This window comes from Notamacropus eugenii, chromosome 2, assembly GCF_028372415.1.
Source record: "Notamacropus eugenii isolate mMacEug1 chromosome 2, mMacEug1.pri_v2, whole genome shotgun sequence".
Classification (NCBI taxonomy): Eukaryota; Metazoa; Chordata; class Mammalia; order Diprotodontia; family Macropodidae; genus Notamacropus; species Notamacropus eugenii.
In genome coordinates, this window is record NC_092873.1 from 187,350,304 (window position 1) to 187,376,009 (window position 25,706).

The following is a 25,706-nucleotide window of genomic DNA, read 5'->3' on the forward strand; positions in this document are numbered from 1 at the left end:
ATCTATATTAACCAATAGGGAAATAGGAAGGGGGTAAGTGGAATGTGATAAAAGGGAAAGTGAGTTAAAGGAGGCAGTGGTAAGAAATCACAGACTTTTGAGAAGTGACAGGATAAAAAGAGAGGATAAATAGAAGAAAAATAGGATAGAGGGGAATGCATAATAATTATAATTGTGAATGTGAATGGAATGAACTTACCCATAAAACAGAAGCGGATAGCAGAATAGATTAGGAACTAGAATCCAACAGCATTTTACTTATAAGGGACACACTTGAAACAGAAAGACATATACACAGAATTAAAATAAGGGGTTGAGCAAAATGTATCATGCTTTGGCTAAAATAACAAAAAGGCAAGGGTAGTGATCATGATCTCAGACAAACAAAATAAAAATAGACTTAATTAAAAGAGATAATCAAGGAAAATACATTTTATTTTTTAAAAAAGTTCCATAGACAATGAAGTAATATAAAAAAATTTTACAGCAAATTTCTTTGATAAAATTTTCATTTTTTAAATATATAATCCATCAACCTAATGAAACAAGAGCCATACCTCAACTGATAAATAGTTAAAGGATATGAACAGGCAGTTCTTCAGGAGAAATCAAATTTATAGTCACATGAAAAAAATCCTTTAAATCACTAATGATTAGAGAAATACAAACTAGAACTATTCTGAGGTATCACCTCACACTTATCAGAAATGACAGATGCTGGAGGAGATAAGGAAAAATAGGCATATTAATGAATTGTTGATGGAGTTGTGGACTGGCCAAACATTTGGAGGACAATTTGGAACTGTGGTCCAAAGGGCTATAAAACTGTTACCTTTTGACCCACAAATATCACTACTAGATCTGTTCCCAAAGAGATCAAAGAAAAAGAAAACAGATCTATGTGTACAAAAATGTTTATAGCAGCTCTTTCTGTGGTGGCAAAGAATTGGAAACTGAGGGAATGCCCATCAATTGGGGAATACCTGAACAAATTGTGCCATGTGATTGTGATGGAGTACTATTGTGTAATGACAAAGGGGATGGTTTCAGAATAACATGGGAAGACCTATATGACTGATGCAAAGTGAAGTGAGCAGAACCAAAAATACATTGTATCCAGGAAGAGCAATATTGTAACAATGATCAACTGTGAAAGACTTAACTGCTCTGATCAAGGATAATTCCAAAGGTTTCATGATGAAAAAAAAATGCTGTCCATGTCCAGAAATAGTACTAATGAGCTCAGTGCAAACTGAAGTATAATTTTCGCACTTTATTTTCCTTGCTTTTTAAATATAGATAATATGAAAATGTTTTGCATGATTTTGCATGTATAATTGATATCATAATGCTTATCTTCTCTGTGGGTAGAAGAAAGGTGGGAGGAAGTGAGAGAATTGGGAACTCAATTTTTTTTTTTAAAAGAATGTTTAAAATAAATAATAAATTTAAAGGAAAAACTCTGTGGAGAGATTAAAATATGTATCATAAGTAGAGAAAATCCATATCAATCAAATCCTGGAGTTTTAAAAATTGTAGTGTAGTTGAAAGCATCCTGGGTTATAAGTTATTAATCTGTTATTAATGAATTATGTGGCCTCAAACAAAACAGTTAACCCTCCCTAGCCTCAGTTTCCTCATTTGTAGAATGAGTGGAAGGTTAGGCAAAGGGTGTAGTTTGTACGAGTAGTTTGATATATTAAACAGATATACACATGTAGTGAAACCCAGGAATTGAAAAGGGGAACCGTGAAGGAGATTGGTTGGTTGAGAATTAGTGGAAGAAGAAATACGAGTGACATTGTATCAATCTACAAACCACCCAGTTAAAGGGAGAAAATAAGTGATATGTTTGGGAGACAGAGTACAAATCTAGCATAGGCATAAAATACAGTAGTTTAGGGGATTTCAATATGTAACAAATGTCAAATTAGTGAGTGAAACAGCTATCTAGCTGGTATTCACCCTTTTCTACCCTCTCCTCTCTTCTGGAAGCACACTGCTGAATCTCCCAAATCATTTTTGTCTCTGCCTTTTCAAAACTTAGCTTTGGGAATGCCTTCCCTATCTTCCATCCTTTTTTTTTTCTGAAAACTTTAAGGGGTAGGAATGGCCCAAGCCACCTTTGTTCAAAGTTTGAGGAATATCTAATAAGTTATCATTCTTTAACCCTGGGCAAGGGTCCATGAGTTCATTTGTTTCCTATCCTTGCTATTTTGGTAGCCTATTAATGCAGATTATTATTGTTAATATCAAATGATAATAGCTCAGTTTACAGATTCATTTGTCTTTTTCTCTGCTATTTTGGGAGACCATTAATGCAGATTGTTAATAAATAATAATAACTCAAGCCCTCAGTTACAGTAGAAATTCCCTAACAATTTTTCTATAAAGATAAGGATCTCTGACTTGTAAAAACTCTGTGTGTATTCAAACAAGCAAAGGATTCACCTATTTGCACGTGTTCTACTCAATTAAAGATATACATGCAGAAATAATTCAGAAAGATTTTATCATTTACCTAGAAAAATCCAGATTTAAAGCAATTATTAAACAAGGAACAACAACTGAATAAAAAAGAGAGAGAGACATGATGTAAGCCTTCACTTTTTCAAACCAAAAACTGAGAATGAAAAAGAAGGAAAGGAGACAATTCACCAACATCTTGCATTTCCTCAGCAACGACTAGTCTCAGCCTCCCCAGAAGATTTTTTGTTAATTAAGTGGATCTGTAAGCAGAAGCTTCCAGCAGCTCCATGCTCAAAATTAGGCTTCGTGAATAATCCTCCGTCTTTGCTGCTGTAGTTACACTGTCTCCAGTCTCCTCCCTCTCTCAACCCTTACCCCCCTGCTGACTGACTAATTCCAAAGTTCCCAGGCTCCTCCAGCCCTACATCATGATGGTTTAAAAACCTCTTTGCAGACCCAGAACTACAATTACCAGAAGCCTATGCAGCTATTGGTCCAAAACAGGGCTACAAATGTTTGTGGAATGAATGGAAGATTTTGGACCAAGAAAGGAGGCTACTTTATCTGTACAAATCATGCACCAAGTACAAATCATCTCTGTATTTCCAAACATCCACATTTTTGTTAGGGGCACTACCATCCTAGAGGCAGCTGGTAGCTCGGTGGATAGAGCACTGGACCTGGAGTCAGGAAGACTGAGTTCAAATTTGGCCCCAGACACTCTCCTGGATGAGCCACTTAACCTTGTTTACCTCAGTTTCCTCATGTGTAAAATGAACCGGAGAAGGAAATGGCAAACCACTCTATCGTCTTTGCCAAGAAAATTCCAAACAGAATCGTGAAGGGTCAGACATGACTGAAATGACTAGATGGCCGTCATCATCCTTCCAGGCTCCTTTCTAGTTTCCAGCCTTGACCTTACTCTCCACTCTTCCCTCTTCTTCACCTCCACAATCAATGAATTGCAAGATTTTATTGTTTCTACCATTACACATTCTCTTGCGTTTGACTACATATTTCTCACACAGCCATTAACTTAGTTCTGACTTTCATTACCTTTCATCCGGACTATTACAATAGCCTCCTATTTTGTTTTCTTGTTTCTAGTCTCTCCTCATTCTGATTTGTCTTCCATACAGTTGCCAAAAGAATTTCCCTTGAGCAAAAGATCCAGTGATGTCACATGTGACTGTAAGGATCTCCTTATTTTTGTTATTGAGTCATTTTCAGTCATGTCCAACTCTTCCTGACCCCATTTGGGGTTTTCTTGGCAAAGATACTGGAGTGGTTTGCCATTTACTTCTCCATCTCATTTTACAGATGAAGAAACTGAGGCAAACAAGGTTGAGTGACTTGTCCAGAGTCACACAGCTAGTAAGTGTCTAAGGATGGATTTGAACTCAGGAAGATGTCTTTCCAACTCCAGACCCAGAACTCTATCCACTGTGCCACCTAGATGTTGTAATGAACTCTAGGAACTACCTATTGCCTCTAAGATCAAATACAACCTCCTATATTGGGGATTTAAAGTCTTTTACAATAAAGTCCCAACCTACCTTATTGGCCTTATTATATGTCACCCCTCTTTAGAAACAGTATGGTCCAGCCATACTGGCCTTGTGATTCCTCATAGCAGACATTTCGTCTCTGTTCCTTTGTACTAACCATCCCCAATGGCTGAAATGCATTTCCTATTTACTTCCCAAACTCAGAATCCCTTACTTCTCAAATAAGACTTTCTACATGAATCCTTTCCTATTCCATAGCTGCAAGTGCCCTCCCTCTCCAAATTACTTCTCCTGAATTTTGTGTATCTATTCTGTATAGACATTCTTCTGTGTTTATATTGTGGTCTCCCTGACAGAATGGAAATCCCCAAGGACATGGACTGCTACTTGTGTTTATTATTTGCAGTGCCAAGCAGAGTGCCCAGAAAACAGTAGGCACGTAATAAATACTTGGTGATTGATTTGATTTTTCTTGGTCTAGAAAAAGATTGTATTACTAACCTACACCGGACACCATTGTGTAATATCAGTCTTGAGAAGAAACAATCACTTACTTTTCTATAGGCTTTAAGGTCTAGAAAGCACTTTCTCATAACAGTCTTAGGAGGTTCGTGATATTAATATTATTATCCTCATTTTGCAGATGGGGATAGCAACCCTTGGTAACTAGTAGGCACAGTGGACAGAATACAGGACCTAGAGTCAGGGAGTGGGAATTCAATTCCTGCCTCAGTTACTTACTAGCTATGTGACCCTGGGCAAGTCATATAATCTCTGTTGCTTTATCAGTAAAATGGTAATAATAACTGTATGGCCCAGGGTCATTGTGAGGGTCAAATGAGATAACCATATGCTTTTTCAAACCTCAAAGAACTATGTGAGTGCTAGCTGTCATTGCCAAAAATTTTTGTCATCATCATCATTATTTATTATTATTGCAGATCAGAAGATTGAGGCTTTAAGGAAGGTGAAGGGATTTTCCCATAGTAGCCAAGCTTAGATTTCAGTGAGAGCCTTCTGGCTCCCAAGGCCAGGGAATGTTGCTTCTCACTCCACACAAAAGAGAACATGAAAAGCAAGGAGAGAGCTGGCACAGGTCCATCACTACTAGATAAAGGCTTCTATAAAGTCTTCTGTGTAGACACAAAAGATGGCACGCTACTTTATTATTCCTTCAGCAGGAAAAGAACACAAGAAGAGGGGAAAATTCAACTTGACGAAATACAATTCTAAAAACAATGCCCAATAGACTTACCAGGAGTGGGCCAACCATTATACATGGTATCCTAGAATATCATTATGTTTTTTTTCAGGAAAATAAAAAAAGGCAATAGACCAAGTGAATTGCACACCAAAGAAGACAGACCTCTCCCTAACTACTCCCACCCTTCACTGCTGCCCTCTTAAAACTCAGAATGAATTTAAATTTGGACTGTAAATTACCACTTTGCTAACATTCAAAAAACTTTTTTTCCCCATCTGTTCTGTAATAACTCATATGTTGTTGTTACAAGAAATTTGGGTTTTGGAAAAGCGTGGAATGAGTGTTGGATATGGAGTCAGAATGCCAGAGTTCACATTCTGCTTCTGACTCACCTGTGTGACTTTCAGCAAATCACTGAACCTCTATGGGCCACATTTTCCTCACTTATAAAGTGCTGAGATTGGACTAAATAGTCTCTAAGATCCCTCTCAAATTTTAAATCTATCTCTGATTTTGAGAACAGGAAACTTGGGGTTATCCCCTAGGTCTTATGTAGTGAAATGCTGGTAAATGTTAACAATAAGCTGTCTGAAAAAATTGTATGTAGGAACACACTTATAATTTTAATATACATCATTAAGATTTTCTCCATCAGTCTCTTAAGTCTAGGCATTCATCAGAGCAATAAGTCATGACCTGATTCAAAGCATCTGCTGATTTCATAGTTGTAAATACTCAAATTGAAATTTTAACAATAAACTTTCGGGAGCCAGTACAACCTGTACAAAAGACCACTGAAATGTCAAGGAGAACAAATTGGAAAAACTGAAGGAAGAAAGTAAAATCAATGGTTAGACAAGGCAGTATTCTTTTCAATCTTGTGGTATAAAGACCCTAAATCCACACAACTTCTCACTCTGTGTTCAAGAATCTCATTCCTTTCAAGGCTGAAATTGAGAGAAAAAAAGAAAGTGAGATGGTTTTCAGCCATCTTGAAAAGAAGTGGGAGGGCCATCCACCCTCTCCTACCCTACTACCCAGGCTCACCGTATCAAGATAGGACAGGGGACTGGGCTAGACCTGTGGTTTCAATAGTACGGGGAATTCCCAGGTGAGGGGATTCCCTTTACCAATAAAAGTCAGTATCTTCTCTGACATTTCACAGGATCATAGAGTTTGAGAATGGGAATGAATTTCAATAATTCGCTCCATGGATGAAAAGAATACCTAGCATAACACCAAAGAGTCAAGTAGCCTCTACTTAAAGACCACCTTTTTTGGTCCTTAACTTCTCTTGCCAAACTCAGCTCAATCTGAGCGTTATCATTCCTGACTGATAATCCTAGAGACTTATCTAGATCATGGAAAACATGTCACAAAGACAGCATGTGTCAGAAGAAGGGCTTGAACCCAGGTCTAAATCCAAGATACCAAAATAAGTACATGTAAATAAATACTTGATATCTGAGGTATCATTTTTTAAAACGGCCCAAGCACTGGGATGGTCAGAAACAAGGGTTACAATTTTCTTGATTGGAATAAGAAACTATTGTTGAAGTTCCATCAAAAGCCCTACAAGTTAATTCAAAAGATAGTGTTTTCATTAACCAGAATGTTCCTAGTCTTTTGCTTTAGAGAAAAGAAGTAATTGAAAAGAAGGTAAGTTTTTTAACAAATTCCTATCCTAGTCCAAACACCACCTCCTACACCATATTCTGGGGTCAGTGGATATATGATACAGCCTGGCCTTTTATAATTTCTTCATTTATAGCACTGAACATTTAAAATTGTGGAAAATAAAGCCACTCAATTCTCCTAAGCATGACACTAACATATTACAAAATCTGGGAGTAACAAAGAAGCAGTGAATTGTGCTCAGTGTCTTATAATTATTAAAGAAGAAATGAGTATCAAGGCATTATAGAAAGATTTCTAAACAGATGTTGAAAGGCAAAGGTTCAGACCATAAACTCAACAAGTGAAGTAATTGGGACAGGGAGGTAGACTATAGGTCTTCAATACATCCCCAGCCTCAGAAGCCATCAGTGTACACTTGCAAGGATCAGTACAATGGATGATGTTTATAAGATTGACCCTAGGTCAATAAGAAAAGGTTTAGTTATGCAATAAGTGCTCTATTTAAGTGGCAGGGAAGGGTATAATGAATTTTAGACAGATTTCCATCCAAAATAGTTAATGAGGGAGGAGGGGAGTTTGCTCACATCTGGATTCTGGGCAATGTTCCAGAGTTGAGATTGCCCAAAAGGTGGCATCTGGGAAAGTGAAGTATTACTATATAATTTTCTTGCCAGGGGTCTTAAGCTTTCCAATTGCACAGAATTCTTCTCCCCAGGACCAAAGCATAAAATGATCCATTCATTTGAAACAAAACCCTAGAACACTAGCCTCACCACCAGTTATCATCAATGATCTGCCTCTTTGTGTATGAGGCTGACCTGGACTTCCATAGCAAGACCCAGAGAGTAGTAGGGCTTGCTGCCCACCAAATGTCATCATCATTATTGATATTATTTTTGCTGCTGTTGTTAAAAATAATTGTAGTTGGCACTTATATAGCATTTTAAGGTTTGCAAAGCTCTTTGTAAATTACCTCATTTGATCCCAAAGCCTAACTGAATGGGAGTCTTCTTTGTAAAGACAGACACCCTGGACCACCCCAGTCTCAGAAGCTCCCTCCTCATCCAAAATACCCCCAACCATGAAGACATTGATGTTACTGTCTCCCGAGTGGAACAAAAAATGTGAAACAGTGAAAAAGCCCAGCTGGTTATGTGGCATTTAGGACAAATGCCTGAAAATGGTGGTTTTTAAAAGGAAGGAAAATCATAAAGTCATGCTCAAACTAAGGAGCAAATTTCCATTTTTCTGGCTGTGGTAAAGAATATCTTTGTTGGCATTTTTTATTTATGGGCCACAGCTCCCTAGGGTGTAGGAGGGAACTGAAGTTTCACAGCTTTTCTTCCAGTTCCTGGATTTGTTTCCTGGATCAGTAAATGGTCTGTTCTGCTCCAAGCATGCAGGTAGGATAGTCAGATCTCAGCATCATTAAGAAAGGGAGTTGGGAGGAATGATAACAGTTTGATATTAGCTCTGAAGGAGTACCTTCTAAGTAAAGACTTAGTCAATGAGAAAGAAGTTATCCAGTCCAAGAAAATCATCCAGAGACTGGAGGCAAATTTACCTCATCACATGACTGAATCCAAAAAAATGAAAACCTTTAAATTACCTTGAGTAGCCTCTACTTACATGTGTGTATGTATATGTGTATATATGTACATATGCATATATACATATATTTCTGTGTTATTATATATATAGGAATATACACATACATACATATATTTTTTCTGTTATTTTTCTTTTCCCTAGGATTTGTTTCCTTCAGAATCAAAGGGGATAAGGCTGAATTCATTACAGACTTTCCAGAGGCTTTGTCTTTCTGCAGACCTGAAATAATTTCCATACATTTTCCTAAATCTATGGGAGTTAATTGGAAATTTGCATTTTGGGCAGAGTATCCTGATCTCAAGATGGATGTCTAAGCCTTTCCTCTTCTCCAAACAAGAGAAAGCTTCTGAATTGAATTTACTGAAGTGGAAAATGCTCAGAAGTGGCCAGCATGATGGTCTTTCTTCTCTGGGAGACTCTTCAGAAATCCTTGGCTCCCATCTCAGAAGGGAAGAAGATTGTCCTTGGTTTGGGGTTTGTTTATATGACTGAGATTACATCACAGAACTTGGTTCTTTCCCCACTTCCAAATCACTGGGAATCCATCAAAGGGGAGCCAAGGCTGACATCAGTGTTTCCTTTATGCAAGCAGGAAGTTGTGAATTAATGAGTTGTGTTTTCCTCATGGGGTCCCTGGTTAAACTGGGTTTGCCTTGATAGTATTATTTCTTTAACTGTCTGAGAGACATCGTCTGTTTTCACTCAAATAAATGACGAATGCATTTTGGATGATGGTTTTGAAAACAGCTTCAGTAAGAGGTCAGGTAATGGTCTGTTGCTTGAAAGGCTAACTTATAAAAGTGATGACTTTAGGGACCTGGGTTTAACTGTATGCCTCAAAATCTTCTGTATTTTGATCTTACCTTGTCTGTTATTAATTCAGTTTCCCTACCCCCAAATTGGTGTGATTGTATTGATGCTATAGGAGATAAAGTGCTAAACATCAGAAGCCTTGAGTTTGCACCTCACCTTACACACTTAGGAGCTGTTGTCACCATGGGCAAGTCTCCCCCTGAACCTCAGTTTCGTAATATATAAAACTGGAATAATAATAATAGTACCTTAAAATAGGGCTATTGTGAGGATCAAATAAGATAATGAATTATTACATAGATGAGTTGTTGTTGAATAGTTTAAGTCATGTCCAACTCTGTGTGATCCCATTTGGAGTTTTCTTGGCAAAGATACTGTAATAGTTTACTGTTTCCTTCTCCAATTCATTTCACAAATGAAGAAACTGAGGTAAACAGGATTGAGTGTCTTGTCCATGGTCACACAACTAGGCAGTTAGATTTGAACTCATGAAGATGAGTCTTCCTGATTCCAAGGCTAGTAATCTATCCACTGCACCACTTAGCTACCTTATATTGATGGGAATTATTATTATTACTTGTTAAGCAGGTATGCTGTAACAAAGCGATGTGGTGATACACACATTGAAAACATCTCATTCTCCCCTTAGCAGACTCCACATGGCCCATTCCACCTTTTGCTATGCTTAATATTTTAATTCCACTCTGATGCTAGTGGTGTCAGTCTAAGGCAACCTTAGAGGAAAGATACATTGGAAACATACCTTGTGTCCAGGTTTCCGGCCTCTCTTCTTTGGGATCTTCACAACTGGTAAGGAACAGGCAGAAGAAGAGTAAAGATTGTGGACCGCCATTTTCATAGGTGCTGAGTGAAGTGGGGGTCTGCCTCGTTTTCTTCCTGTTATCCTTGGAGACTGCATTTCAGCCATTACCAGTCTTGTAAGCAGTGATGACAGGTTATTTATATGCAGTGGAGGTGCTAGGAATCAGTCCAGACACAAAACAAAAACAAAACACAATTTGTTTGGTTGAAGAAAGAAAGGAATAAAAATTATGAGAAAATTGTCTCAGCTTCTTTTAGCCTTCTGAAATGCCAACCACTTAATGGAAAGGGAAATAAAGTCAGGGTGAGCTAGGTGCCATTATTAGTTTTTCAAATGCTTGTTGAAAAAGGGAGATAAAAATTGTTGATAAAAATCCCATTGGGCTGCCCATAAAGTTTAATGATCCCACTAGAATTCTCAGGGAATTACTGACTCCATGGTAGGATTTTAAGAAATGCAAAGCCTAGTGATCTTGGGCTAAAGTAAGACCTAGTAGGTCAAGCACTGAACAAGCCTGAGAAATCACAATTGGTTCTCACTTCCAGCTATAACTGTCCTGGAAAGAAGAATAATTATTATCAAGAAAGCTCTGAATAACCAATTGACTTGAGGTTACTCTTTATTTCCCATTAGCTGAAGTTTTCTTGGGAAGTATTATATTCCAAATCACCTGCTCTGAGAGTGGGAAGGACATGTCCTGATCCCAAGACTCAATATGTCACACCGGGTGGATAGTGAATGTAGTATCTACATTGTGAGCCCTTTCTAGAGATCAAAGACTAAAGCAAAAAGTATCTTGGAGTTCAGCAGTTGGTGACATACTTAAATATGGATGTTGAAGACTGTGTTTTTGGAAGGTTTCTGGGAGAAACAATCCAAAAGCCTGAAGGAATAGCCATTCTTCCTGTTATTGGCAATGAGGAAGGGAGAGAAGTGGAGGGAAGCTTGCAAAGAGCTTTACATTCCTTATCTGATTGGAGGCTCACGGTAATTCCAGGAGTTAGGTGCTATTGTACTTGGATCATCTATAAAGGAAGTTCAGAGTGGTTCAGTAATTCTCACATGGCCACATAGCTAATAGGTCTCAGAGGCAAGATTTTTATCCAGATGTTCCTAACTCCAAGTCTAGTATTCTTTCCACTATGCTATGGTGCCTCAAGTGTTATGCGTGATGTATTTCTTAGATGACTCTTTTGTCAGGATTCATTCTGGTCAGGGTTCAAGATTTTGAGAACTGGTTGCTCAAGGACGTACTTAGCCTAGTAGGAATTAAAAACTCAAGAACTTGGCCATATGAATTTCCAAGTGAGTTATATCCAAACTATTTCCATCACAATCTACTTAACATGCCAGAGTCATTGAAGTCTCAGCAGAAGACTCCTTGGAGTCAACATGTAACCTTTTAAATGTCACCAGGAATGAGTAATTTCATTTAGTATATAATGATATTTTGACCAGAACTTTGAATGCATCAAGAATGAGGAAACTATACTGCTGCCCACAGGGGAGTTAATAGGACTTCTTGTCTGGAGAATGAAAATTCAGGAGAGTTGATAAACTGTGGCCAACAATGAAATCAGATAATAACTACCAGGCTATGACTCATACAAGGAGAATTTCAATTCCAAATAAGCTGGTTTGAGGTATACCAATAGGAAAAAATGGAAGATTGCCAGGCAAACCACAGTCTGAGGGAAATTTCTACCTGAGTGAGGCAGAAGGGGACCACATGAGGAGGAATCAATGGACAAATGAATAAAAAAGCATTTATTAAGTGACTACGATGTGGCAGGCATTGCAGAAGGTGCTAGAGAGACAAATAAAAAAGCAAGACAGTCCCTACCCTCAGGAAGTTTACTTACATTGCCTCCAACATTAGCAAATATTTTAGAAACTGATAATGCTAGACCGTGAGTCTCATTTTTTAAATATTAAAACAAAAGCAGTATTCCCTCATTCCTTTACTAGGACCACATATGTACGTCAATCAATCAACAAGCATTCATTTAGCAACTAACTATTGTATACTAGACATTGTGCTATGCTCTGGAGACACAAAGATTAAACAATCCCAACCCCCAAGAAACTTTGCTTCTGTGGGGGAGACAAGATGTACATATATAAATATAGAGTTTGTCAGGAGACCCCTGGTTAAATTGACTCTCCCCTGTAAATTAGTTTAAATCAGAACATAAGACAGATAATAGAGACAAGGAGGTGTTAGTTCATAAACAAAGAAGTAGGTAAAGGTATAAAGTCTTTAGTCAGGTGTGGTGGGTGGCAGCTGGGTGGCACAGTGGATAGAGTTCCAGGCATAGAATCAGGAAGACTCATCTTCCTGAATTCAAATCCTACCTCAGATACTTACTGGCTATGTGCCCCTGAGCAAGTCGCTTCTCCTTGTTTGCCTCAGTTTCTTCATCTGTAAAATGAGCTGGAGAAGGAAATGGCAAACCACTCCAATACTTTTGCCAGGAAAATGCAAAATGGGGTCATGAAGAGTTGGACATGACCAACAATTAGATATTGACTTGCTAAGGCTTAGTCACCTCCCCACCCATAACTTCAGTGGGCCATTAAAAAAGTAAGACAAGATCATTAGGTAGTCAGCAGAAGTAGGAAATAGCCCTGAGGAGTGTGACTCCCTGTAGCAGAGAAAAGAAACACTTAGAGATGAAGAACCTAGATCTTTGCCTTTTCTCTTTCACCTCAACCAGAGGATGGCAGAGGGGTTTCCTCTTTTTGTGCAACCCCAATCAGCAATGGCATTTTGCAGGAGTAGCTAGCTACTTGCCCAGGAGGAGAAATAGCAGGGAATAGGACCAAAGAGAACCAATTCAAGAGACTGATGTGCGAGATATGACTCTTGGCAGCAGAGAAGAGAGTCAAATATTATTTCAAGCATGAGGAATCTAGTGGGAGAGAAGTAGCCCCAGTAAGCCCAGCTGAGCAACCACGAGAAGAGAAAGTTCGTAGAGGTCCTACAGTGCTAGAGGCAGAAAGTGTCTTGGCTGAATATATTCCTGCATGTGAGTCTCTGTCAGGATTCTCTGTGTGTGCACCCATTCTTCACATGGATGTTATTTGAAACTTCAGCCCAGGTTTATGGGAGGAGTAGGGCAGAATGTTTTGTAGTTAATTATATTTGTTACAACTTGTACAAGTTACAATCCAGTAAATGCTTTTCCTTTAATAGTACCTACTGGCTGATCATTAAAAGTAAGCACATTGGTAAAGGCTAGTGATCTATAGTTTTAAGAATGTAGACCCATAAGATACCTTGAAACTGGGGTCATAGTTGCTTCCTTGAAGCTAAACCTAAAAAAATAAAATAAAATTGGCAGAGAGGTGGTTCAAGGCCAGAGCACTAGCTTTGGAAACAGGAGGACCTGAGTTCAAATCCAACCTCAGGTACTTGACACTAGCTGTGAAACCCTGGGCCAGTCACTTAACCCTAATTGCCTCCCACAAAAAAATAAACATAAAAAATGAGAGACTAAACCTGAAGCTTTCAAGAGCTAAGTTGGGGAGGTAGCCCAAAGTGGTTGCCATATAGATATATGCAAAATATGTATAAAATAAAGACAAGAGAATATTAAGGATCAAGGCACAATGGTTGGAGATGGATCAAAAGAGGTTTCTGTGAAGAAGCTAGTGTTTGAGCTGAATGTTAAAGAAAACAAGACAATGTAAGCCACAAAGGTAAGAAGGGCATAGGGGTCAAAAAAAGCACAGATGAAAATGCCAAGTATGAGGAAAAGCAAGAGACGAGGCTGACTAGACTATAGAACACCCAAGGGAAAATAATGGGTACTAAGTCTGGAGAGGTAGCCTGGAATCAGATTGTGAAGGACTATGAATGCCAACCAGAGGAGTTTGTACTAGCAGCTCGAAACCTTAGAACCTGATGCCTAGATACATATAAGTGCAAATATCTGTACAATGAGTATATTCATGTTACATAAAGGGCTTTAAATGGGAAACAAAGGAATCTGAACTTGATCCTAGAGGCAAGGGAATGTGATACCTACATCCATATGTGTAAATTCTAATTATGTCTACATGTTGAGTGTATATACATATGGATGTGTGCAGTAGACATACAGTGTTGGTATACATGTAGATATTTACGCACAAATAAAGTTGATTACTGCCAATTCAGAGAAAAAAACCAAAATCTACATGCATGCATACATACCTTCAGAGAGGCAGTCTGGTATAAGGAATAAGGCACTGGCCTTGGTATCAATAAAACTTGGGTTTGAATCCTCTCTTTCATGCTTTCTAACTGTGTGACCCTGGGCAAATCATTAAACTCTCTGAGCCTCCATTTCATTATCTGTAAGAGGAGAGTAATCGTAGCTACATCACAGAGTTGTTGTGAGGATTCAGTGTTGTGATGGATGTAAAGGACTTTGCAAACCTTAAATCATTATACAAATATGAACTGATACTACATTGAATAATACCATATTATGTAATTGTATGTACACATCATATCATATGTATTTCTATAGTATATATGACATTATATTATATAATACATATATTTGTGGTATATAAATATATGTATATATCATATTGTATAATATATATTTATATACAATACATGAAGGGAGGAGAGGGGAAACAAGGAGAGGGGAGGGACAGGAAAAGAAAGAGAAAATAAAGGGAAGGGAGGGGAGGGGAGGAGGAGCCGAGTTGCCCAAATGAAACTGGCCATTTGGGTCCCTAGCAGGATAGCTTGGACTGCTCACAGGCTGTGGTCTGTTCTTCGTTCTCAAAGAGCACCATGACATCAGAGAGATTGTGTCATGATTTGGAAGTGAGTTGGATTTAAGTGACGGAGGGCTGTACAAAGTTACTTTCTCCTCTGGAGCCATCTGGGTCCAGTGGCCAGACATAGATTGGGAAAATTGGAGATGGCCCAGCAATAGTGAAGAAAAGAGGTGATTTTGGAAGCAGAAAGACCTAGGTTTGAGTACTGCTTCTGTCATATATGTATGTGTGTGAATGTGTTTATATATATGTGTGTGTGTGTGTGTGTGTGTGTGTGTGTTGTGTGTGTGTGTGTGTAGACAATTCACTCTCAGTGCCTCATGCAACCCCCTTCAACTATGAATCCCAAAGAAAGTAACAAATTCCTTGGATATAAATCACTCACTAAGAGCTCCTTATAGCATAAAAATCACAGTCCTACTCACTTTCCCTGTTCTCCCTATCATATATACATTAGGAACATATATATGCATGCACATATATATATATACATACACACATGTTTCAATACTTCTAAATACCTGCGAATTTATTAGTGAGTTCTTCTCATCATCAGAATGTAGGTTCTCCCTCCACCAATACATATTGCAAGCCCTCCCAATGCTTTTATCACTTATTAAATAGTCATCTTGAGTCACTAGAGCCACAAAGAAGACCATCACCCTTTGGCCAACTTCAGGTGTTGAGATGTACACATATAAACAAAATATATTTCCGCATTGTACAAAAATCAACACTTCTCTTGTTAGGGAGATCTGACCATACAAGAATGTGTTCTAGATGTGCCCTTGCAGGAAAATGTTATGTACATTCCACACAGACATTTTTTCTGATGTTTCTTGGCTTAGAATCGTTTTTTTGTTATCATCCTGTTCGAGCCGCTAACTGGCTTAGTATATAGAATGGTGTGACTGGAGTTAGGAAGATTCATCTTCCTGAGTTTAAATCTAGCCTTGGACACTTAGTAGCTCTGTCACCTTTGACAAGTCCTTTAACCCTGTTTACCTCAGTTTCCTCATCTGTAAAATGAGCTGGAAAAGGAAATAGCAAACCACTCCATGAAAACAAAGAAAACCACAAACGGGGTCACAGAGAATCAGATACAACTGAAAACAACTAGACAGTAACAACAGCAAATCATCCTGTTTCTCTCCTTGTCCATGAAATATGTTCCTTTCACCAGTGATAATCAGAGATCATAAACTCAACCACAATTCCTCATTCATCCAACCTGCCCATCCAACCTTCTGCTCTCCATTTGACTTATGTTTCTACTCTGACCCATCATGGACATTCTGCAGAGAAGGTGGATAGATCATAGTAATGCTCCTCCTTGTAGCCAGCAAAGGACAGGAGAGATTTACCATATCCTAAACATGTCTCTCTTGCTAATCAACACCCAGAGCTCTACTACCATCTCTCTTACCCATGAACATAAAGGAATAAGACAGTGTGGTATGAATTTCTGTTAACTGCCTCTGAGGCACCATTTAAACTGGTTCCTTCCTAGGGGATAGCTCACTTCTGAATATGCTTTATGATAGGCAGTCCCTATTCCTATGAACCAGGGCATGTTCAAGTCTAGGGTCTGAGTTTGGGCATGTCATCAAGAAAACAAAGTGTATCTTGGGCTGAGAGATCGACCTTATGCTTTTGTGGTATGGTTTCTAAAATTGAACTGATTTTCAATTAACATAAACTAATTTTCTCATCCTTCCACTGATCCCATTGGGGAAAATATTACAAAACTTGTGTTACAAGTATGCACAGTCAAGCAAAACAAATTCCCACATTGTCCAAGTTCAAATGATACCTACTTCATTCCCTATCTTGAATACATCACCTTTCTGTCAAGAGGTGGGTAACATACTTCATAACTGGTCCTCTGTAATCATTGCATTCTCAAGTCTTTCAAAGTTGTTTGCCTTTACAGGGTTATTATGATGTAAATTGTTCTCCTGGTCCTGCTCATTTCACCCTGTGTCAGTTTCCAGGTTTCTCTGAAACCATTGCCTTCCTTATTTCTCATGGCACAATAATGTCCCATTACATTCATGTGCCACAATTTGTTTAGCCATTCCCAAATAAAAAGACACCTCCTTAGTATCCAGTTCTTTGCTTCTTGTTGTTCATCCTTTGTTCTCAAAGAGGACCAGTGACATCAGGAAGGGTGATGTCTTGACTTGCAAGTGAATTGGATTTAAGTAAGGCAGAGATGTACAAAGTGTTAGCCTCATTCTCTCCTCCAGAGTCATCAGAGTCCAGTGGCAAAACATGACTGGAGATGGCCCTCGATGCAGTGGGAGACCTTGGCCTTTTTAAGCTAAGGTCTTTCCCAGGTCCCAGTTGGTTTGAGGCAACATCTATTCAGAAATTAAAGGCTAGGTAAGAATTGAGGCAAAAGACAGCCTAGTTTGCCTTCACAAAAGAATCAGGGGAGGAGAAGACCCTCAGAGTTTCTGGCCAGAACAGAAACAATTATTATTTGCGCTCACTCTGAACCATCAAAAGCCAAACAATGAGCCAGTGAGCTTTGGGCTGGGACTTGGACAAAGTTCTTTGCTACAACAAAAAGAGTTGCTATGAATATTTCATACATATGCATTGACTTTATATTTTGTAACAATGGTCATTCCCCTAGAGCATGCATGGAGGATTGAATTGGACCCTGACCACTTCTTGTGATGTTTGTGGACAATTAGGCTTTGAGAAGTAATCCTTGGTGCAATGGTTTAAGCAATGGACCTAGAATCACAAAGACCTGAGTTCAAATTCATCCTCAACTGTGTAACCCTGAGCAAATCACTTAACCTCTCTCTGTCTCAGTTTCCTCATCTGTAAGATGGAGATAATAATAACGTCTACCTCCTGGGATTGTGATAATAGAATGAAGTAATATTTGTAAAGTGTTTTACAAACCTTAAAGCACTATGTAAATGCTGACTCTTACTCTAATTGTTTCCTAAGTACACAGCACATAGTATCAAAGACAGAAACAGTAGGAGACTCTTGGCAAATGCACACCAGCACATTAACCAAGTCTTTCTATTGGGTGAGGAATGGCAAGTTAACTACAACCAGACCCTAGTTGATGTCTTTGGCATTGTGGTAAGGGAAACAGGTAGTCCAAAAAGCACTCACCCCTTGCTGATTTTGGAAGCATGTGACAGTCAAGGGAGAAGGAGATGGAATTGGTTTTTGGTCACTCCTATAAATCCTGAGGGCTCTCAGCTCAGCAAAGAGAATTTCAAAGAGCATCTCCTCAGTTCAGAGAATCAATGGGAATTGGGAAGACCCAGATATGACTTTTCCCTCAGACATTTACTAGCTTTGTAACCCTGAAAAAGTCATTTAATACATCTGAGCCTCCATTTTCTTATCCTAAACTGGGGATAATAATGGCACCCACTGCAAAAGGTGGTTATAAGGATTAAATGGTGTAATATGTGCAAAGCACTTTCCAAACCTTAATTAAAGTACTAAATACCATCATCATCATCATTAAAATCATTGTTAGTGCCTCTTACCACTCCCACAGCTACTTTCAATCGATTCTAACTCACCTGTCTCCCTTGTGTGGGAAACAAAGGAAGCAATTTAGTTTCCACTGGATTAAAACTCTTCCTAGCTTTGAGTGATAGCAGAATGTAAGTCAGAGGTGAGTAGTTCTAATCAGAGATCAGAATCAGGCTTCCGATCAGGTAAAAGGTCAGAAGCTTGTATACATGCTTAATGAGCTGTTTAAGGGGGAGCCAATCAGGGAGGAGAACATGAAGTGGGTAGTTCAGGAGGTTGCATCTAGTCAATGGAGAGAAAGGGGGAAAATTTGAATGTCTGAGCAAATGTATTCTCCATTAGGGAGGGACTCATTCACTAGGAATATAGAATAATTGGTTAAAATAAAATGAGAACTTTCCTGGCTTCACAATGAGTATTGTTCTTTGTTTTGAGTGAACACATTTCTCATACTTGAACTACAAAAATATGACCCTCCATCAGATTGTGCCTCGTGCAATACAGAAACATGGTGGTATCATGTCATATGTTTGTAACACAAGTTAATAGTCATCCTGTAGACAACACTCTTTCCTAACTGAGACTAAATGGTGCAGGTGGGGATTCTTACTCAGATGAGGATGGAGATTTCTACTAATAGAAATCCCACATCAATCCCTTGAGGTCTTACCTAAGTCTCACTTCCTCTATGAAGTCTTAGTCAAATATTCCAGCCCACACAGATATTTCACTTCTCTCAATTTCTGTGGCATGGATTATCTGAATTACTACCTGAGATGCTGTATTCTATAATAGGTGTATTCTCTCCAATAATGTATTCATTCAACAAGCATTCATTAAGTACCTGTTATGTGCCAGATGCTGGGTTAGACACTGGGGATTCAGAGAGGAAAAAAAATAGTTCCAGCTTATATTTTATCAGGCAGACAGCAACATGTGCACAATAACAGCTCACATTTATAAAGTGTTTTAAGGTTACAAATAATTGTGATGTGAAATAGGTGAAAAATTCAATTTGTTCTGTAAAATTTAGATTCCATCAAAAAGCCATGCTTAAGGATCTAGAAGGCCACATGTGACCTCAAGGCCACAGATTCGTCACTCCTGGGAGGTAATGCATAAGATTTTGCAAGGGCTATGTAGCTGAGAAACAGCTGTTCATGATCACTGATTGCCCAGGCCCTCTGTAAAGAAAGAGTCAAAATGCCTTGTAGTGGAGGGGGGATGGAGGAAGGAGAGGAGAGAGAAGAGGAAAAGAGGAGTGAATGGAAAAATGAGGGAAAAGGGTTATGATAAAACAGTTCTGAAGACAGCAGTGGGAATATATAGTGACATAGAATGTGAAGATAAACAGCTAATGCCTCAGTTTACTCATCTGTAAAATGAACTGGAGAAGGCAATGGCAAACCACTCCCAAGAAAACCCCAAATGGTGTCATGAAGAGTCAAATACAACTGAAATGGCTGAACAAAAAATACCATGTGAGTATAGGAATGTGTGGGAAGGTGTGTGTGGAAGGTAAGGATTAGTGCAGAGGTGATCAGGAGGGACAGTGTTGTCTTAGACTGCACAAGGAGAGGCCCAGTGTCCAAGATGGGACAGGTGAGGGTTCTTCTTTGTATGCTGCACTGGTCACAGCACATCTGCAGTACTAGGTTCAATTCTGAGCCCCACATTTTAGGAAGGATAATGATTATCTGGAGAACATTCAGAAGAGGGTGATTGGCATGGTGAAAGACTGGCAAGAGAATGCCATATAAAGATTGCTTGAAGGAATTAGGGATGTTTAAATTGGAGAAAAATTGTCTTCAAGGGATGCTATGTCAAAGGGATTTAAATATATAAGGCTTGGTCCAGAGGTCAGAATCAGCAACAATGGAGAGGATGTGGAAAAGAATCATATTTAGACTTAATATTGGGAAGAACTTCCTAATAATCTGTGCCATAGGAAAATGGAATATGCTACAGTCGGGAGAGGTAGTGTGTTCCCTCTCACTAAAGGCCTAGCCACTGGCCTTTTTCTTCCACAGGTGTGTCTTTTCCAGCTTCCCCTTATGTGTTCTCTTTCTCATAAGGATTTAATCTTCTGGAAATGGTTTGTTGTTTAGTTATGTCCAACTCTTTGTGACCCCATTTGGGGTTTTCTTGACAAAGATAATGGAATGGCTTGCCATTTCCTTCTACACTCATGTTACAGAAGAGGAAACTGATGCATTCAGGGTTAAGTGACTTGCCCAGGATCATACAGCTAGTAAATGCCTGAGGCTGGATTTGAACTCAGGAAGAAGAGTCTTCTTGATTCTAGGCCTGTCACTCTAGCAACTGTGCCACCTAGCTACTTCTTGAGGGCAGGGACTCTTCTTTTGCTTATATTTATATCTTTAGTACCTAGCACAATAGTAAGTCCTAAATAAATGTGCTCCCTCTTCTCTCTCTGTCTCTCTCTGTCTCTGTCTGTCTCTGTCTGTCTCTCTGTTTCTGTCTGTGTGTCTCTCTATATCATATATCTATCATCTCATCTATGTATCATCCATCTTTCAACCTATCTATATCTATCATCTATCAATATAACTACCAAAAATTTGACTAATCACATAAAGAGGTTTGTTGGAGAGATCTGGGTTGGATGAGATGGCTTCTGAGGGCCTATATTTCTAGTGTATATTTCAGAAGTAGCTTTCAACTATTTGGGTATGGAACTCTCAAAGATTTTGCCAGAGGGAAAAGATGGCCACTAAGTTTGGTGAAGGGCAGAGGCTCTACTGAAATAACAAGTCCACAGAATGTTTGTGTCCTGTGCCCTGCCCCAGGGCTGAGCCCCTCTGAACGATCTCAGATGGAACAGTGATACACCTTGGACTGATTTTATGTCTGAGATGACAAACTCTTAGCCCTTTAGACTCCAAAGGGAATAGAGAACATTCAGGAATCATAGATTTTGGTATGGAAAGACCCCAGAAGTCAAGGAATCCAGCCCCTTCATTTTACAGATGTGAAAACTCAGGCCCAGAGAAGATATCCCAGGGTTACACAGTTAGTAGGTATCTGAAGTGAGATTTGAAACCAGATTTTCTTGGCTAGAGATACAAAGAAATAACCTAAGCAGTCTTTATGCTTTAGGAACTTACATTCTACTGGGAATGGTGGGGGGGGGGGTGGAGGGAGAAAGGGACAACATATATGAAATAATAGCTCACACTTTTATGCTTAGTTTCTGTCCTTGGAAGCAGTACCCAATGTACTATGCCACTTTGCCCATACCATGCTGCCTCTCTGAAAAGATTTTAAGTACTTGTCCAGGGTCACACAGGTAGTAGCAGAGCCAAAGTTCAATATCCTCTGACTCCACATTTAGCAGTTTCCCGTCTACCAAGCTAATGGACCCAAACCTGGAAAGCATTTAGCAGTAGAATGCTCTGTCTGGGTTCCTAACATATTTATAGTAAAAATAGTTTCACTCCCTCAGCACCTGTGTGTTACATGCTATCTCTCACAAACAAGTTCAACACATCTTAGAGGATCATTCTGCTTTCTTGGGTTGAAGACACAAGCCAGACTTTGACTAGAAATTATCTGTAGTGGGACTATATTCTTCTAGCCTATGCACTGAACCACTTGCTTAGACAAGAGATAGAACTATGTAAAGTTAGAATGGAATGACCTCACATGAATGGTTAGGACTCCACATGTGAAGAAAAGGCTCCTGTGTGCTGAGGTCAACTATCCTTGTATTAGGCACAACAGTAATAGCATCTATAACAGCTAGTATTTATATAGCTCTTTAAGGCTTGCAAGGTGCCTTATATTACACTTATATCTTGCTAGACCTAGCTAAGTACGGAGAGGCTAATAACTCAAAACTAATTCACCAAATGATTGTTTTCTCTATAGAAATTAATGAAGACTGTTCATTAAGGCATGAAAATTTGAACACAGCTACCATGTCCCCCATGAATAGCCTCTTTTTTATTCTAAACATCCCCAGTTTTTCCAATGGAAATATAACATGGATTTTACTATCCTGAGATTGACCTCCTCTGCATATAATGTAATTGGGAAATATTTAACTAAATAAATATACAACAAAACATAGATACTGTTAATATGTAGATGTTTAAGTCAATATGCCACCATTGAGGATCCTTATATACAGTTTAGTTGTTCCCATTTTCCATTTAAGTTTGATGTCACTGTCCTGGACAACTCAATCTGTGCTCCATTTTGTCACTGGTGGACTGGTGGAAATAATAACTGTTCTGTCTGCCTTATAGGGTTGTTGGGTGGACCAAATGAGATAATGGAAATGAAGTTATTTGTAACCATGTTGTGCCAATACATAATAATAGACTTCATGAATATGGGTGGAAAGAGATTTATACTGACACCTGCAAAGACCAGCCTGAGACGTTGAAGAAATGTGAACACAGAACACATCCCTCCACCTATACTCCAAGTCTGCACATCTAATTTGCCTCAAAAATTTTTGATGCAAGTTTTGCTAGCAAATTTTGCTAGCAAAAAAACGAAAAGTTGTCTTACTACATCAGTTGAACAAACTAATAAACTTCAACCCCTTGGTTGATTCAACTGGAAATATGGTGACAAGCCCCAAGGCATGCTGGTCTAGAAGGTTTCATTTTCAAAGAGTGGTGGCATTTTTTCTTGGAAGAAGCACCAGCAGCAGAATCATCAGACTATAAAATGCCAAATTAGTTACCCTTTTCTGGTCTTTAGTGATCATTTTGATCATTGAAAACTGAAAATAAATTATCAAATTTTCAAACTCTTCTTCTTTGATATTTTGAAATATATTTGGGGAAGAGGGAGGAATCCTTTCCCTGATACAAATCACAGCCCCTTAGTTGCATGCCTTAATAAACAGTTTCCATTAACTTCTATAGAGAAAATAATCATTTGGTGAATTCGTTTTGAGTTATTAGCTTCTCCATATTTAGCTAGACCACGACTGAGGATCATATGCCATATGAGGTACTTTGTGAGCCTTAAAAGTCTTAAATGCTAGCTATTATAGATACTATTATTGTTGTACCTAGTATATCCTGTTTCTACTTTCCAGTCATGGGTTTGCCCTTATCTTCAGTCACCTCCAAAGAAAATGAGTGGAGGATATGTGTGTGTGTGTGTGTGTGTGTGTGTGTGTGTGTGTGTGTGTGTGTGTGTGTGTGTCTGTTCTTAGAGACGACTTTTTTGAATTTTCTTTTTTCCTGTTTTTTCTCTCTTTCCTCCCTCTGGTCTTTGCCAGAGACTCTCTTAAAGGATTTCTACTTCTGGATTTAAGAATATTTGAGCTTCTCTTTTCTTCTGTCCTGTTTCTGTCCTTTAGTGGGCTATGTCAATAACTCTAATCCTTTTATGGTAGATTGGATTTGCAGTCAGAGCTCCCTGGTTCAAAACCTAGCCCTGTCAATGGATACTTGTTTGACCTCTGGCAAGTCACTTAAACTCCTAGGGCCTCAGTTTTCTCATATGGAACTCATATTAAAGTAGATGACTTCTAGGGTCACTTCCAGAACTAAATCTCTAATCCTATGATCCTCTCCTCAGATCTCTCAATTGTTTTTTTTCTTTCCTTCCCCTTCCCTACCCTAGAGATGTCTATCATTATATACATATATGTACATATATATATTTAAAATTATATCTGTGTATATATGTGCATATATAAGTAAAACTATTTCATATATACTTCTATTTATCAGTTTTTTCTCTGGATGAGGATAGGATCTCTCCTCACATATTCTTTATAGTTAATATGGGTATTTATAATACTCAAAATGACTTATTCACTCAGTCCTTTTTAAAATAATATTGTTACTATATGCAGTGTTCTCTTGGTTCTCCTCATTTCACTCTTCATTTTTTCATGTAAGTCTTTTCATGTTTCTCTAAGATCATTGAGCTCATCATTTCTTATAGCATAGTAGTATTCCATCACAATCATATGCCACAACTTGTTTAGCCATTCCCCAATTAATGGGTATCCCTGTAATTTCCAGGTTTTTGCCACCATGAAGAGAGCTGCTATAAACATCTTAGAACATATAGGTTCCTTTTCTTTTTCCCCTAATCATCTCTGGAAATAAATCTAGTAGTGGTATTGCTGGGTGAAAGGGTATAGGCAATTTAATAACTCTTTGGGCATAATTCCAGATTACTCTCAAAAATGGTTGGATCAATTCACAATTTTACCAACAAGGACTTAGTGTCCCAATTTTTCCACATACCCTCCAACATTTGTTGCTTTCCCCTGCAATCATTTTAGCCAATCTGGTAGGTGTAAAATGATATCTCATGGTTGTTTTAATTTGCATTTTTCTAATCAATAATGATTTAGAACATTTTTTCATGACTAAAAATTGATTTGATTTCTTCATTGGAAAACATCCTAAGCATGACCATTTATCAATTGGGGAAAGATTTGTATTCTTATAGATTTGACAAGGTTCTTTATATATTTAAGATATGACTATTTTATGTAAGCGACTGTCTAGAAAATTTTTTCCCAATTTTCTCCTTTCCCTTTGGTTTTGGGTACATGTGTTATTTGTACAAATCCTTTTTAACTTAATGTAATCAAAATTATCCATTTTATACCTTACTCTGCTCTCTTATTTATTCATAAATTATTCACCTATCTTTAAGTTTAACAAGTAATATGTTCAATGTTCTTCTAATTTTCTTCTAATATCTCTCTTTATATCTAGGTAATATATCTATTTTGACCTTATCTTGGTCAAAATATTGGTCTATGCCCAGTTTATGCCATACTGTTTTCCAGTTTTCCTGACAATTTTTACCAAATAATGAATTCTTGTCCCAAATGCTTAAGCCTTTACAGTTCTTTAATACAAGGTTATATTTATTTACTGTTATAAATTGTACATCTACTCTATTCCATTGATCTACCTTTTGAATTTCTTAGCCAGTGCCGATAGTTTTGATAATTGCTGCCTTGTGATATAGCTTATGATCTGGTATGGCCAAATCTCCTTCCTTACAACTTTTCACTAGTTCCTTTGTTATTCTTGACTTTTTGTTCTTCCAAACGAATTTTTAAAATTATTTCTTATAATTCAGTAAAATAATTTTTGGCAATTTGATTGGAATGGTGTTGAATATATAAATTAGTTTATAAATTAATTTAAATCAGTTGGTTTTTTTCCTCTACAGCTTCCCTATAACTTTATCCTTGAGTATTACATCCAATAATAGCCAATTAAATTTTCCATCTTCACTCTATCCAGTGTAGGCTGAGATGCAACTAGGGCAGAGAAATCCTAGGGTACTAAATTCCAAGGATGCTGATAGTATTTTTCCATTGGCA

At 38.2% G+C, this 25,706-nt stretch overlaps 1 protein-coding gene across 1 annotated transcript in view; it reads right to left on the minus strand.

Moving 5' to 3' along the window:
- SCML4 (Scm polycomb group protein like 4) overlaps positions 1–25,706 on the minus strand; it is a 172,795-nt gene that overhangs the window by 78,940 nt on the left and 68,149 nt on the right. The window contains exon 2 of the mRNA XM_072642986.1: positions 10,007–10,221. Within this exon, the coding sequence (XP_072499087.1) occupies positions 10,007–10,171 (165 nt within the window). The 5' untranslated portion in view covers positions 10,172–10,221. The remainder of the gene's footprint in view (positions 1–10,006; positions 10,222–25,706) is intronic.